This window comes from Pipistrellus hanaki, assembly GCF_964339955.1.
Source record: "Pipistrellus hanaki genome assembly, chromosome: 18".
Taxonomy (NCBI): Eukaryota; Metazoa; Chordata; class Mammalia; order Chiroptera; family Vespertilionidae; genus Pipistrellus; species Pipistrellus hanaki.
This window is the reverse complement of record NC_140520.1, coordinates 32,234,663-32,251,548: the sequence shown is the minus strand read 5'-3', so window position 1 is coordinate 32,251,548 and position 16,886 is coordinate 32,234,663. Positions and strand designations below refer to the sequence as shown.

Genomic DNA, 16,886 nt, shown 5'->3' with positions numbered 1-16,886 from the left:
GTGCATGAGCTCAGAATGCTGCAAGTTTGTGCTAGAAAGAAGCTGGAGAAACACGTGTGAACCTAGGAAAGGCTCTGAAAAATAAATTGCTATCTCTATGCCTTGCCCCCTTCTCCACTGTCCCATCTTCCATTTCCTTGCTCCACTTTCTGGTAGTGTGAAGGTCAAGTACCTGGAAATCAAGAGGGATCTATGGCCGAAACCGGTTTGGCTCAGTGGATAGAGTGTTGGCCTGCAGACGGAAAGGTCCCAGGTTCGATTCCTGGTCAAGGCCATGTACCTTGGTTGCAGGCACATCCCCAGTAGGGGGTGTACAAGAGGCAGCTGATCAATGATTCTCTCTCATCGATGTTTCTATCTATCCCTCTCTCTTCCTCGCAGTAAAAAATCAATTTTATATATATATATATATATTTTTTTTTTTTTTTTTTAAGAGTGATCTATGGGGGAGCAGCAAGTCCTATCCCTCTCTAAGGCAAACTGAAAGACATCTGACTGCAGTGGTCTCGGTGGAAAAGAAATAGAATAGGGATTCCCTGTTGACACAGGGGAGTCAAGCCAAACACACATAAACTTAAAACGTTAATGTGGTCTTTATTATACAGCACATCTTGTATTTGTACATCCAACAAGTATACAGAATACTCTATAAAACCAAACCCAAGCCTTCAGAATTACACGAAGCGAAGACTTATCCCTTAAGTGCGTCTCTTAAACATACACACAATAAACAGGGTCCTCTGTAACAGTGTGGGAATGTAACAACGTGGAAAGAGACAGGCAACATGAGAAAGGAGAGCGTGTAAGGACTGAAGTTTGTGCCAAAGTAATTTCTCTAGTTATTGCACTTTTATTCTACACACTTAGTATGTTACACTTTAACACTGTAATAAACATTAGTGCTTGAAAACAAACAAAAATATTACATAAAGACAAAAGACGACAAGCTGTCCAGACCAATTTTCCTTTCAACCCTCTGGGGAAGAAGGCCTACCCAGTGCCAGGTGTTCACAGTCTCTGCCATCATCCCAAGTGGACTGGATGTTAACACAGCAGGTGAAGTTAAAAATAAAACCCTTGTAAGAACAGTAGTGCTATGTGAAACCCCCAAGGGAGTTTGCAATGTGAGTTTCTCAAGGTTATTCCCTCCTTATCTATTAACATCCACCAGCCCTGACCACCCCACCTCCGTAGAAGCCTTTTTTTTTTTTCTTTTAAAGAGAAAGTGGGTTATTTGAGCCAGCAAATCCCAAAATCAAGCTCTGAAATCTCGAAGAAACTCCTCTGTTGGCAAAGGACTCGGGAGGGCCGTGGAGCTGCGGCGCCGCACTGCGGCATTTGAAGGTTCCCTGATTGGGCAGGTAGACCCCAGGCATGCCTTCTTGCCAAAGCAAGGCCAGAGGGAGTTTCTATTCCCCCAGGAGCTACTGTGACCACCAACCCCCCTTGGCTTGTCAGTGCGGAATAAAAACAAAAAAAATAAAGTGTCATTCAGTGCATTTGTCACGTTGCAGCCCAAACCACTTCTCCGGTGACAAAAAAAAAAAAGTTTCCAACACCTTTGACAGCTCAAGCAAAGATGAAAAAAAAAAAAAATGCATTGGAGAGCTGACTGGTACTAGCTGAGAGTTCTACCATTCCCCTGTGTCTGTGGTAGCAATGTAACCTTTCTTCACCGTTTCCTTGACTTTTAGTGTTAAAAATTAGAAGCTGCTGCCTATGCTCCGTCCCCCTGCACCTGATGTAGGCACGAGTGACTCTTTGGTCCGGGAGAACCAGCACTTTCCAGAGATGTGAAAGGCTTGTCATCAGTGAGCTGCTCTCTGCTGAGGATCAAGGGAACCAGGGCAGGCCTGAGAACACCTCACCCAGGAGAGCATTCCTCCACCCATGACTGACCTTGCTTTGCTGCCGGCTCCTTAGGCACAGGTCAGCCCTCCTGGCTCCAGACTCCATGTCTTCCAACTGCTCTGCAGGAAGGTCCCCCACTCAGTTCTGAAGCAACATAAGGGATCAGACTGCAAGGGCATTAAGAATGGCCGGGTGATCATTTTCAGGCTGGGGAAAAGTGCCATAATTAAACTGGCTAGAAGAATAGAACACAGGGCAATTATTTCATGTCACTCTTCTCTGTCCCCCCACCCCCTCACCACTAGCCCAGAGCTAGGAGGTATAATCTGCAGCCTTTGGTCTTGCTGAGCCTTTAACAGCCCAATTGCCAACAAACTTCTTTAATACCTAGTATCTCCCAAGTAATATACAATACAGTACGTTTCACGGCATCCCATTACTTAAATAATAAAGGGTGCCAAGGAAAAAGGAATCTGAAATTAGCTAACAACGTTGTAAAACAAAAGCACAGTATACACGTGCTGTACATATGTACCCCTGCACTCAGCCTGCTGAGTGTTTAAATAACACCTCCAAATGTCCATGTGTGGGCTTAGATAGCCTGGAGACTTTCAGGAATATTCTGCACCTTTTGTCAGAATGCCTTTTTAAAAAATAGATTTAATGACCTATAACACAATTACATGTCCATTAGCCCTTTCCTCCCCACTCAGGCAAAAAAGATGGGGAATCTGCTAGAAAACTGATGTTGGAGAGCAGACTAAGCCACAGGGAGAAGCTGAAAAGGGACTCCAGGTGGAGGAAAACCTAGCCTCCCATGTCTGAGTGGGGGTATGAACTAAGGCTTCCTAAGAATGTTAGGCATGTGGTCTCCATAATAGGAGCACAGAATCCTGATTATAGTCAGAGTCAAAATGACTGGAAAAGGGAACTATATAAAAACTTTCTTGAAATTTCTAGAAAAAGGAACTACTATATAAAAGCTTTCTTGGAATGTCATACAGAACAAGACGTACACAGATTTTCTGTCAAGTAGAGACTACTGGCCTCTACTTTTTAAACTTGAAACATGGCTCCCTGGAAGGCCCATCATAGTCCCCAGAAGGGCAACGAGTTAATGCTGACAAGAATAGAGTTATTTGAAGTAAATAAGTGTTAAAAATTCTAAGAGCATTCCACCAAAACAAGGCTGGAGCTTATAGAACCCAAAGACACTGGGTCAGTCAACCTGTCGTTTGCAAGTAAACAGGTTTTTAGCACTCTATATGGGTTTCTAAAGGGCTATAAGTGCTTAAGGGGCTACTATAATCTCACATGTCATAATCAGAGCCCAGAAGAGCCAGAGTTAAAAACTGAACGTTAACAGTTCTACGAGCCCGGCCAGTGTGGCTCAGTGGTTGAGCATCAACCTATGAACCAGGAGGTCACAGTTCGATTTCCCCGTCAGGGCACATGCTCAGGCTGTGGGCTTAATCCCTAGTGGAAGAGGCAGCTGCTCAATGATTCTTTCTCATTATTGATGTTTCTCTCTCTCTTTCCCTCTTCTTTCCTCTGAAATCATTAAAAATATATATATATTTTAAAAAGTTATATGAAAAAAAATTTGTAGACTTACATTTATACCCTGTTAATATTTAAGAGATGGACATTCTGTGACAAGCAACCCTAGAAAAATTCCAGCAGCTAACTTGCCCACTATCTTATACACCTACTAAGGGACCCGTTTCACAGTTTGGGACTAGGCACAGGGTCAGACCACAGTGCTGGGGGCTTAGGCAGATGGAGGAGGTTACTCATCTCCACTGTCCATTCCTTCACCTACCTGTTTTCTAAATCGAATGGACTACTTGATTGAGGGAGGCTTGAAATGAAGATCTGAGATACACCAATGTTTAAATTGTTCCCCTTCCTTTGACTGGCATAAGAATTTCTCTTCTGATGTACACTTCATGCATGGCAAACTCTCCCCAAAACCACCACCCCACCTTCTGAATGCAAGAGAGGGGACCCTCCCCAGACACCAACACACAGGGGTAAGAGGCACACACAGAACTACAAAAGGTGTTCTTCTCTTTCATCTGGGTCTTTTCTCCTAACATTTACAATAAGGAAAAGAGAGGGACAAGTTGCAGAAGAAACCTTGGTTAAAAAGCTCAACGATCACATTTAAAAACGTCAGTGTGTTAGATCCAAACACAAAAGGAAGAGTTTCTGGGTTTTTTAAGTTTTAAAAAACAAGCTGGCATCCTTCTGGTGGGTTTGCATGGAGACCCACGGCCTCCAGATCACTGTCCACTTCTCAGCCTCACCAGATTCTTCCCACTGAGTCAATTTTACTCAGACACTCACCCCTAAGTATCCTGTTAGCTGGCGCTTCCTCATCTTGAGAACGAAAAGAGAAAAAAAAAAAATGAAGACCCAAGGCGAGAAGATATTGTTTTAGGAGTAGCAGTAATTCAAAATCCAATAGCGCACACACACACTTTTGTCTTTCTGTGGCCTCCTGGTGATGTCACTGTGAAATACTCCCCCAGAAGTCAGGGCTGTGGGGTCCTATAAGAGTAAACACACGGGCATGGAGGGAACAAAAGCTTTGTTTCCAGCTTTACCACTGGGGCCTCCGGCTACTGCCCCCTGAGATCTCTGCGTCTCAGTAGCCACACGTGTTTTTTGCACCTGTTTTCACAATTCTGGAACTAAGCTTCAATTTTGTAAGGGTTCTGACAGCTAGATAGAACCAAACTATCCCTAGCTAATGCCAAAACTATGAAAAGTATAGTTTTTAATACTATTGCCAATGCAGTGTCCCACTTGTCTTAGAAACCCAGTGAACAGGCAATGGTAACATTTACCTCCTCTTCAGTTCTGAGGCCAGAACATTGCTTTCTTCAGCCTTTACCCATGTCCTAGACAATCTTTTGCTAAAGAAATAGCTTGAGGCATCAGTGAACTGCTGAATATGCTCAGCCATTCAGACAGCGCTATCCAGGAGTCACCTCTGCCTGGGGAGGTCTCAAGCTGCCCAGCAAGCATCGTTCCCTTGGGAGCTCTCTTAAAAAACAACTGTCAGCTTCTCCCCATGGCCAAAAGGTGGGGGAAGGAAAGAAACAGTAAAAGAGAAAGGTCTCTGCTTTCAGGTAGAATCATCGAGCCCTCTGTTTGGCTCCTCGGAATCTGACTTGCATAGCCGGTCCATGATGCCCTGGAGCATGGGCTGGACAATGCCCAAGAGAGGTCTCTGAGAGGGGTCGCCATCCCAACAGGCTTCCATCAGCTGCCAGCACTCCTCATCAAACACGGGAAGGCGTTCGGGGCGGGCGCCTGGAGAAAGGAGCAGGGAAATAAGACCAGCTAGTGAGAGGGCGACCAATACAGCGACCGCATGCTCAGCTCTCAGGCTGATGGCCCAGCTGGGGCTCAGGATGCTCAGAATGCAATAAGCTTTGACTTCAACTGCAAATATCTAGTTAGAATCTAATAGTAACAGTGATGATAAACTAGAACACACTGGCATAGCGAGCTGAAGAATTAGAAATTTTAAAGAAAAGCATTTTTGAGATAGTTCCGTAAAGTGTTGCATGATGGGAGGCCCTGCAGCAGTGCCTGTTCTCAGTCTGCTCTGAACAGGGGAGTTCGGACAAAGAAGGGCTTGTGGCTCTTACCTCTCCGCACGTTGTTCCAGAGATGGTCTTTGCTGGCACACCTCTCAAATGCCTCAGGGAGCTTGACAGAGCCCGAGCAGATATACCAGAAAAGAATGCCAAAAGCGTAGACATCCACGGAATTATCATACTTCCCTACAGCAAGAAGGGGTGGCAAGCAGTGAGGCAGGGGGAGAAATCAATAGCATCACCACGAACTTGCACAGGCAGAGGTCTTTATATACTCTTTTCTATAGCTTTTATCATCCATTATCTCTCATAACAACACTGTTAGGCAGGAAACATTCATAATGCCCATTTTATAATAAAAAGAACTACGGCAGTGAAGGCTAAAGCTAGATATTAAGAGACCCAAGTCTTGACAAAGGAGAAGGAAAACATGCCTTTTATTTGAATGGGACAGTAAAAAAGATTAATCCTGAAAGGTCATATTAGAAAAATAAAGTTAGAAATACAGGTGGGTGGGCAAGTGGGAACCAGAATATAAAAATTTTTATAGGCAGACTGAAGAGTCAAGATACAGTGGACAACAGAAGTCATTTATGCTTTAGAGCAGATGACATGAAGAAGAGTATTTTACAAAGATTATTCTGACAGCAATAGAATGGACTGCAGTAGAAACAATCAAAAGAATTTAAATACAAAATAGCCAAAAAACATGACAGCAGGGGAAACAAATTTAATTTTTTTCCTTTAGTTTTGAATAGGGAACCATATCATACATGCGATGTTGTATTTGGCTTCTTTGATTTATTGTTTTATTTGTGAAATTAATCCATGTTTTACTAGATGCATTTCACTTCCATTGAGATTCAGTATTCCAATGATTTTTCTCACAATTTGGGTATCTGTTTTATATTAATAGGAATCTGAATAGTTTATTTCTAGTTTGGCTTAGAGCTTCTATTACTTGGTTCTGCAGAAATTTAATTTTTAAAAGTAAGTCTAGAGAAAGAAAAGAATGACTGTGTACTTTGTAAGATGTGGGCAGGACTACAGCCCTCCAGGCAAGTCCTAATTCTTATGTGGATCACTGAGCGAAGGGTTGGGGAGGGCTTGTGCATAAGGCTGAGGAGAGGAATTCAGATATATTGCTAATTTAACTCCTACACCCATGCTACCTCCATCTTCCTCAACAACCATACAACCCCTCATCATCCACTCAGGATCAAACCTTGGAGTGACTGTGTAGTCATTTTTTTTTTTTAACTTTTAAAAAAACTATATATATTTTATTGAGTTTTTACAGAGAGGAAGGGAAAGACATAGAGAGCCAGAAACATCGATGAGAGAGAAACATTGACCACTGACTCCTGCACACTCCCTACTGGGGATGTGCCCACAACTAGGGTGCATGCCCTTGACCGGAATCAAACCTGAGACCCTTCAGTCCACAGGCTGACGCTCTATCCACTGAGCCAAACTAGTTAGGACTGTTTAGTCATTCTTTTCTGTTCATCACTCATATCAACTTTTTAAAAACTTGCCCATTCCTCCTCTGAGTTATCTCAAATCTGTTACTGTTTTCTGTTTTAGCACAATCTAATCATGAAGACAGCCTCCATTTCCCTATGTTGGTTCTTGCCACTCAAGTTCCCTCTACCTACTGCTACTAAGTTAATCTTCCGTAAACATTTGTCATTTCTTACCTGCTCAAGAATGCAATAGCACCTTACTTCAACATTAATTCTTCACTCCTCCATGTGAATTTCAAGCTCATTGAATTTTCTCTCCAACCTGGTTTGCTAGTATTCCCCAAATGGGGTTCTTTCCTGTCATGCTTATTTCTATTCTGCATTTTTTTCTCATTTTTTTCCATTCCTCAGCTTCCAGAATTTTCTTTCTTTCATGATACATGGTTAGACACTAGAGACAGAAAGACCTCAATTCCATTCCTCGCTCCATGACTTCTAGCTCAGTGTCCCGAGTGGATTCTTCAGCAATCTGGCCTTGACTTAACTTTATCCATAATATAAACACAAAAATGCATCAATATCACTGCAGAATTCTAGTGAGGATTAAATGGAATAAAATATATGAAAAAATATATGCTGCCTAGCTCAAAGAATATACTTAATAAATATGAATTCCCTTCCCACCTAACAATTTTTCCAGATCTGATTCAAGCTCTAACTAAAATATTACCTCTACTACAAAACTATCAGACATTTCAACTTTCATTTATCTGTTTTCTGAATACCAGCATTACATTTGTAGCATTTAACTTTGCACTTTATTACATGTTGTCTTATACTGCCCTCTTAATTATTTTACCTCTATTAGTGTATCTCTGCTATCTATAAGTTCTTTAATGATAGGTGACAACTCCTAATATAGTATAGAAGTTATTCAATAGATTCCTTATAATTAAATATTTGGTTGATTATGGCAATTATAGCCCGGAAAGACATCCAAAATAATAGTGGGTAACTCTTATTTGCACTTTTCTTTCTGGCCCGTTTTCCTCTTTACTCCCCCCCTACTTGTCTTAGTTTTTCCTATTCTGTTTTCTCCCTGCCTGTGCTGAATCTGCCAGGACTATTGTGAATACTACTCTTAGCTCAAAGGGTCGCACTCAGGCTACAGTACAAAGCCCCATCCAAACCCACACCCTACCCTCCAGCTTACCTGTGAAAAGTTCAGGGGCCATATGGATTGGCGTCCCCACAATGCTGCCTGACATCATGGCCTCTGGCTTGCAGAATCCTAAGTCAGTGATCTTGGCCCGGTTCTGCTTGTCCAGCTGCCAACAAAGCAGGGTAAGAGTCACCCTGTGTCTGATCCTGCACAGACACAGCTGCATCCTCAAACTCGCAAGTAGGTGTCTATCTCATAGCAGTACTTTATCAATTCTGCCTCAAGGTCATTAATCACAGATAAGTGTTGGGAGTAAAAACATAAAGCAATATGAACTGGGACTCTGATGCAAGTCTCCCCTAAACTTGAAGTCCAAAATACCACCCAACTCTTCTGCTGTTAACTCCTCTACTTTCCCTCCAGTCTTCTCCTGTGACCACACTTACATTTAACTGTACCCTACAAAGATCACTTAACCCGGGGGCAGCACGTTATGCTGAAGAAGCAGCTCTTCCTTACCAGCACATTCTTCAGTTTGATATCGCGGTGGACGAGTCCCTGGCTGTGCAGGAAGCGGATTCCTTCCACCACATCTAGTGCTATCTGCAAACGTGTCTTCAAGGTCAGCCCAGCCTTGGGGAAACAAAAGAGCTTATTTGTCACTAGCAAGACAACTTGTCTATCCAATCCGGTCTGAAACACTGGCTGCACTAGGGTATACAAGGACAGAAAAGTGGGTAAAAAAAAAAAGGGGGGGGAGGAGGAAATCTATTAGGAGAGGGAAGCAAAGCAAAAGCAAAAAAGCGCAAGCTATATAGGCCAGATAGAATCCCTTGGAGGCTGCACTTAAGCCAGCTGGGTAATCCCAAAGGTGACTAGGAGAGGTGCAACCAAATGTCTAGAGGCATGAGCTCATTCTAACCCTAAACATCATACTGGCTTCTCATGGTTCCTGCAAGCATTTCTTACGATTCTTTTGTCCTACTTCTGAAAGCATCCAAACAAACTGGTACAAGAGAAATCTATGGGAAGGGGCCTACCCAGATATTCTGGGCTTAGCTTTTCCTCCATTCCACTAAGCTCCAGTACGTAGACAAAAGAAACCTCTAGTTTTTTTGGTGGTTATTTTAGATAAAGGAAATGAAGCATCCAACTGAGGGTTTTTCATTTGAATAAAATATTTTGATAGCTTCTTGCTATCTATTAACAGAATTTGAATTCTATGAAAATATTTTCAGTCCTCTATAACTTGCTCCAAACATTTTTGACACATTACCCTCCTCACCCCTCAACAATTCCAAAATGAACCAGCTCTTCCAATGTTGATGAGTGTCCTTCCTGGCTGTCCAATGCTCTTGGCATTGCACTATTTCCTCCCCCTGGTATGGCCTCTTCTTTCTATAGGTTCAAATTTTAGCCATCAATGTGTACTTGTTAAACTCAAATGCCCCATCGTCATAGAATATTCACTGACTATAATTCCCTTAAAAGTCCTGGTAATTACACTTTTGACTCTATGTTGCTTAATACAGGGCCTTGTACAAAGTAGTCACTACTAAACATGGGGGTTGACTAAACAACAAAAACTGGTCTTCTACATTGACAGCGAAAAGGGAAAGAACAGCAGAGCTACAGGAAGCTTTTCTGTGCTTCTGAGTAGTCTAGACTTTCCCCACCACAGGACGGAAAAGTGATTAAATTACATTATTCTGGATATAAACTGGGCCATAAAATAGATTCTGAAAATTTTTAAAGATTTTGGGGGGAATAAGGGTAATAAAAAGCTTGATTATTCCAACGATGTCTCTTATAAAAACTCGAACTCTGAACAAACAAGAAAGGATGAAAGGCCAGGCAGGCTCTGGCCGTCAGCGGGACCTCACTCTCCCTGCCTCGCCTCACCTTCAGCCCGGTGTAGAGGTCGCGGTGGAGCCGCTCCATGATGAGCAGCACGGCGATGCTGGAGCCCCCGCCGTAGTTGTAGTCGATGACAGAACCATGGAGGTCCACCAACCGCTCATGCTTCGGCAGAGACCTGGCAGGAGGAGAGAGGTCTGAGCAATAAGCACAGCATGCCACCAGGTGGGAGGAAAACCCTTAGTCTAGGTCCATAGATAATGGCCCTCAGTGCAGAGGGAGGGCACAGAGAATGGCTTCTCAAACAAGGACAAAGAATTATGGAATCTAAATAGGTGTTAAGAACTGCCGAAACCGGTTTGGCTCAGTGGATAGAGCATCGACCTGTGGACTGAAGGGTCTCGGGTTCGATTCCGGTCAAGGACATGTACCTTGGTTGCGAGCTCAATCCCCAGTAGGGGGTGTGCAGGAGGCAGCTGATCGATGTTTCTCTCTCAATGATGTTTCTAACTCTCTCTCTCTCTCATCCTCTCTATGAAAAATCAATAAAATATATTTAAAAAAAAAAAAAAAAAAAGAACTAAGGAAGTCAAATGAAAGGATGAGTCTGAGAAATTAGGATGTTGGGAAAGGGCAGCCAAAGACAGTAAAGACCTTGAAGAGAGCAGTTCCAGACCAGACACAGAAATACTGGTCCACACATTCTTAGACCTGGGTGTGGAGAGACCAGGCAGGCTGTAGCTCTTGGTACAAAACGTATGCCAGGCTGTGGCTTCCTCTCTGGATCCTTTCCCATAGAGTGAATGAGACCCTACCCACCTCATGTAGTGAAACTCCAGGGCCAGGTCATTCCAGTGCTTCTCGTCTGGAGGAACAACCGACTTGAGGGCACAAGGGAAGTGTCCCCCCCAGTTGTCACAGAGGTACACCACACCATACTGGCCTCGGCCCAGTTCCTGTCCCAGTTTAGGTTTATCTACAAGGTACAGAGACAGAGATAAGGCAGGAGGGATGGGAACTTGCTGGGCAACCTTTTCAAAATTCTTAGCCATGAACCTGCCTAGACGCAGGAAGTCATAATTACGCTTGGGAGAGAAATCCTGATGTCATTCTAAATCAGCAGAAAGTAACCTAACTGGTTTGATTTAAATTCACTTCGGTCATGTTATTCGGAGTACATAAATAGCAGAACCAAACACACTTCAGGAATGCAAAAACACATCAGGGAGTACTAGGCAGCTTCGCAAGGACGCAGCTTTGGGCACTCAGATTCCCCAAGGCTGAACACGAGAACCCTCCTCCAATTTACTTGTGGAAAAAAGGACTCACGATGCAGCAGGACATCCTGTAAGGAACGGCTCTCCAGAGAAAGGCGCGCCAGGCGAGGGGCATGATCTTTCCGAACCTTCAGCCACAGATCCTCAGTTTTCTCCAACCGGCCCGAGTGGCCAGCTTCCAGCTGGGAGGACACGCACAAAAAGACATGACCTAGTTAAGTCCCTCGCTCTGGCTTCCTCCCTGTTGTATAAGAATAATATCTGCCTCATAAGAATAACTGTGAGAATTAAGTAAGATGTATGGGACATATTTAGCTCAGAGATTAGTCATAATGGGCTCTCAACAAGTAATAATTTTTCCTCCCGGATGCAGATCACATCTACCCAGCCTCACCCAGCACACACATATCACACATATTCACACACACACCAAAGGGACAAGCAGATGACATATAATTACAAATTAGTACTGAAGTTGGATAGTCATCTCTTTCTGTCATCAATCTTAAAATTCTATATAAACTTAACACAAAATTTCTGCCCCTTGATTTTCATTCCTTACTCAATAAAACAGGGAGAAATTAACTGATTCCCTGCATTCTCCCTAGAGTTAAAATAAAAAAGTATCCACATGAAAAACTTATTAACAAAACTTCCTGTGATGTGATATTATCCTTGAACGTAGAGGGTGGGAAACCTTTTTCCTGCCAAGGGCCATTTGGATATTTATAACATCATTTGCAGGCCATACAAAATTATCAACTTGAAAATTAGCCTATATTTTCTACATTTGGTCAAACATTTAATTAATTCGCTCCTAATGCCTTGTCAGGGCCAGACCAAATGATTTCATGAGCCTTATATGGCTGTGGGCCAAACCTCCTTTAACAGAATAAAAAAATTTATACTGATGACTTCTTAAAAATTATGTGAACAGAGAGCAAAATATTCCCCAATGGATGAGGTTCTTCTCTGCTTGACCCAGCAGTATCTCCTTCCCTACGTACCCACCTGCCTCAAGGAGGCTGCAAACGCCTCATGAGAACTATTGAGCCGGGTCCGGAACTGGCTGCAAATGCTTTTGGCCAACTTGGAGGCACTGAGGCTCTCAATGGCTTCCTGGGCCACCTTCCTCTTCCATTCTATTGTGATGGCAGGCGGGCTCACCCATGTGATGCGCTGGATGATCTGCCAGGACAAGGACAATAAGAACATTGAGGGATGGGAGACAGAAACCACTAAAAAACACCAGACCCTCTCTGTTCTTTTAAAAATATTTTAACTGATTTTCTTAGAGGAAGGGAGAGGGAGAGAAAGAAACATCAATGAAGAGTAAAGCATAGATCAGCTGCCTCCTGCACTCCCCCTACTGGGAATCAAGCCTGCAAGCTGGGCATGTGCCCTGACTGAGAATCAAACCAGCAACCTTTAGGCATATGGGACAGTGCCCAACCAACTGAACCTCACCATCCAGGGCTCTTTAACTCTATTTTTCTCTCTTTCTTTCTTTGTCTCTCTTTCTTTCTTTGTCTTTCTTTCTTTCTTAAATTGATTAAGAGAGGAAGGGGGAGAGGTAGGGGGGAAGGAGAGAAGAAGAGAAAGGTGGAGAGGCGAGAGAGAGGGAAAGGGAGAAAAGCACTGATTGGCTGTTCCACTTACTTGTGCATTCCTTGGTTGATTCTTGCATGTGCCCTGACTGAAGATTAAATGAACCCACAATCTTGGAGGGTCAGGATGATGTTCTAACCCAACTGACCTACCCCGCCAGGGCTGGTTTATCCATTCTTAAGCAGAAGCCCTATGAAGTCTAAGACTCATCTCTAATTCTATCTACCCCCAAATCAGGGCTCAGCTCAAAGGAAAGCATTAAAGAACACCAGGCCTAGTCTAGGTGCCCACAAACTCTCAATACATTATATATCCAGTACCAGGAAGTACCTGACACATCCCTCTGTGAAGTTAGTAACTAACTCCACTTAAAAGGAACCACCTGTGGCCTCAGGCAATAAAGCCTGATTCGGAGAAAGCATTTAGGTTAGGAATATGAAAAAGCTAGTGAAGCAGAGTCTATGGCTCCATAAAATAGAACTTAAATGCACCACTTTTAGGAGTTCAAGGTGCAATGTTAATAATTACATCAGAATAAGCACGAACCAGAATGCCCCCAAGAAGGCAAACTAGGAAAAATGGCCACCTCACACTAACAGATTCTAGATATTCATTCTCTCAGAGTGACTAAGATCCATTTGAATCAACAAGGACTGACCATCTTTTCTCTAAGCAACAACCTCTACCTGTTTGATTTGCTCCCACAGCATCCTTGTAACCGAGGAACCTGAGTGAAATGTGACTTCCACATGATAGGCGGCATTTAAGATCTGGAAGAGAACACACAGAAGAAAATGAGTGTGTTTTTTTTTTTTACAAAATGCAATAAATGACATTTACTTCAAGATATAGCCTGGTCTCAAGGCTCTCAAATGTATCCCTCAATGTAAGTGCAGAGTCAATGCAAGTGGATCATCTATGTTGTGACTATTTGGGCCCCTTTTCTTCACCTTCTTCTTGCTCATTGCCTTAACTGCAATTGTACAGTTCCCAAGCCCCCCACCTTCACCACCCGCAGGCAGTGGTCAAATGACCGGAAAACAAAATAAAATTCTAACTGGATCAGAAAATGTTGAAAGGGAAATTGATGGCTAACTTGAAGTTGGGCTTGTGTGGGATTCTATTTCATGTGTTATCTGTAACATGGTGTCTTAAACACTCTCTGAGTACCTGTTTGAGATTATTACTGGTGATGTGAACTGAGATATCCTGAGACTTCTCTAGGCTCTGCAGACACCGTTCTAGGGTTCCAACGAAGCTCTCACGTAGGTAATCCACTGAGCTGATCAGCTTATTAGCCACCGCCTGGTTCAGCCGGGAGATGATGAGCTCCTGGATCTGTCGCATGCAGCATTTGATCTCTCTGGTGCCCACCGGTTCCCCGTTCTCAGGAACAATGACATCTGCAGAGGCAGAGGAATGAGCTGGTTGGCTGTGAGGGAAGGGCAGGCACACTGGCTAACGGTGTCTTCCAAGCCAAGGAGCTTCCATGACAGTGGCTATAAAGCACATGGTCAACTGATGAACTCTGACCCTCAGGATGATCAGGGGACATGTAACCCTTAAGTACTTAAGGGAGCTAAGATTCCTGAGAAGGAGCAATTGTGTCTAGAATAAGCCTATTGATTTTGTTAGCTTTTTGGTCACATTTATAAGGTGGGAAGAACATTTATTGAGTACAGACTCTTTGAAAGCACTCTAGTAAATATTTTACATATGTAGTCTAATTTAATCCTCACAATAACTTTGCCAGGTGGGTACTATTGGTTATATTTTATAGATCAGGAAACAGCCTCAATGAGAGGACAAACTGGGCATTGGGAATGTCCAGGCAGGAAGTACTACAGCCAGCATTTGAACCCAAAGCTCATGAATTCCAAAGTCATATTTCACACTACCTAGCATATTGAGAAAAATCCCAGAGTTAGGATTTCAAGTCTAATCAATTACTAGATAAATATAAAAATTATATAAGTACAAAAATTGGAGCACTGATTATCCCCACCAATGGCTGTTTTGCAAGCCAGAGGACTAAAGAAGTAGAGAAGAGATAAATTATCTGCAAAAACTGCACTCCTAAAAAGGCATTCTTGTGTTTGCTGGTGGAAATTTAATGTCACCTCTTTGAAGTAAATCTGGAAACATCTACAAAAATTCTAAGCTCATCAACTAACAACAACAACAACAAAAAAAACCATATACCCTTTGACCTAACTACTGTGCTTCTAGAAATTATTTTTCTAGAAACATATCCTTATAATCCCAAAGATATATATGGACAATGATGATCAATGTAGAGCAGTTGTAATAGCAAAAAAAAGAAATAGACTAAATGTCCATCAGTAGGGGAGCAGTAAAATAAATTTAGGTATAGATGCATTAGAAGAACACAAACTTGTATGCACATTTATGGAAAGATCTCTAAGACATGAAGTAAGTGAAAAAACAAGGGGCAGAAGATATGGAAGAAAACTGGGTGACTGGGGGACAGTATCTTTGACACCTTTGAGTACCATGTATACAGGTATTATCTTTTCAAGCAATAAATATTTTATTAAGTATGTATGTCATGATATTAAGTGTGTATGCATTATCTTTATTTATTTTTAAAGTAATAAAAATCTGGCTCCATAGAACACGTGGTAGCTATCTTCTAAATCTATTTATCATTGCCTCAAGGATATCCAGAAAGGACTTAGAACAATGGAAGTAGGCACATAAGCCAACCAGGTAAACAGATCCACAAAAACACAATGTGGTTAACAAAGCCAGACAAGATTTACCTGTTCCCAGTTACTCCCACGTCTATTGAACTAACCATTGTATCCTAGACACCAAACATAATATGCCTGGCACAAAATAAACAATCAAATTTCCAATGCCCAACCTAGCTGCCCTATGTGCTCTATGGTACTAGCACTACCACTCCCGTTTCTTTAATCATTCAGGAGACTTCCTAGGATTTCCACTACAAGTGAGCATTTCCCAGCAACTCCTCCCCACTGTAGGAAGTCAACAAAGAGGTATTTTTGTTTATCTTTAGAAATACAGGTAAGAAATGAGGCATCCTCTGTACCTATAAGTTTAACAGCCATATACGGTCATTCAATATTCATTCATTCTCCAAAGATGTACTATAATTGACTGTGCTATTTGCTGCGGGAGATATAATAACATCCAGATCCTATTCTGCTTCACCTTTAGGATTTTAGAAAATAGAACAACATAATTATTAATAACTATATTATTATAATAACTATAATAATGAAATAGCTAAGACAAGTAAAGACAACTTCATGAAAAATGTTACTTGGAAGAAGCTTGAAGGGTAGGTAGCATTCACAGACAATACAAGACATTTCCATTTTAAAGCAGGGCATGAGCAAAGGAAAAGGAAACGGAGCATACAGAGGACAGCAAGCAGTTGAGAACAACCCAAACAGAAATTACAGGAAGATGCACAGTGGGAAGTAAGACTGGGAAAGCTGGTAAGGGCCAGGCTTTGGAAAACCTCTAATACTAGCCAAAGGAGTCTAAGCATAGTCTGTAGGAACAGAGAGCCAATAAAGATGAACTGGAGAAACAGAGAAAGATGTCACTGAGATCAGCCAGGTAACAATAGTTCCATTAGACTAAAGAGGAGGGATAGGAAAGCAAAGTACAATGCGGAAGAAGACACATCAAGTCTTGGCAACCAACTGGATGTGTGGACGAGAGAAAGAAACAGTTCAAGACTGTGCAGAGGTTTTGAAACTGGTTACCAGGAGGACAGTGGCATCCAGCACCTAGACTCAGGTTAAGAAGTAAAGCATAGGAAACAGAGCATAGGCTCAGGAATCAGACTGTATCGATTTAAATTTTGCCTCTACTACTTAGGAGTTGTGTGACCTTGAGCAAATTGCTTAACCTGTCTAAGCTTCAGTTCCCTCATCTAGAAAATGGCAATAACAGAATTCACCTGGGGAGGTGGGTTTTGAAAGAAACAACACACATGTTCACACTTGCACAAACAGACAAAGCAGATGCCATGACCCATGTCAGGAATTCTGATGAA

General features: G+C 42.4%; 1 protein-coding gene across 1 annotated transcript in view; it reads right to left on the bottom strand.

Annotated features, from left to right (window-relative positions):
- Nucleotides 1-574: 574 nt before the first annotated feature.
- Nucleotides 575-16,886, bottom strand: part of DSTYK (dual serine/threonine and tyrosine protein kinase) — a 48,359-nt gene continuing 32,047 nt past the window's right edge. The window contains exons 4-13 of the mRNA XM_084865851.1: nt 14,003-14,235; nt 13,519-13,602; nt 12,236-12,412; nt 11,277-11,406; nt 10,767-10,923; nt 9,993-10,125; nt 8,610-8,723; nt 8,142-8,256; nt 5,514-5,648; nt 575-5,172 (exon numbers count right to left, since the gene is read on the bottom strand). Coding sequence (XP_084721977.1) covers nt 4,985-5,172; nt 5,514-5,648; nt 8,142-8,256; nt 8,610-8,723; nt 9,993-10,125; nt 10,767-10,923; nt 11,277-11,406; nt 12,236-12,412; nt 13,519-13,602; nt 14,003-14,235 — 1,466 coding nt within the window. The 3' untranslated portion in view covers nt 575-4,984. The remainder of the gene's footprint in view (nt 5,173-5,513; nt 5,649-8,141; nt 8,257-8,609; nt 8,724-9,992; nt 10,126-10,766; nt 10,924-11,276; nt 11,407-12,235; nt 12,413-13,518; nt 13,603-14,002; nt 14,236-16,886) is intronic.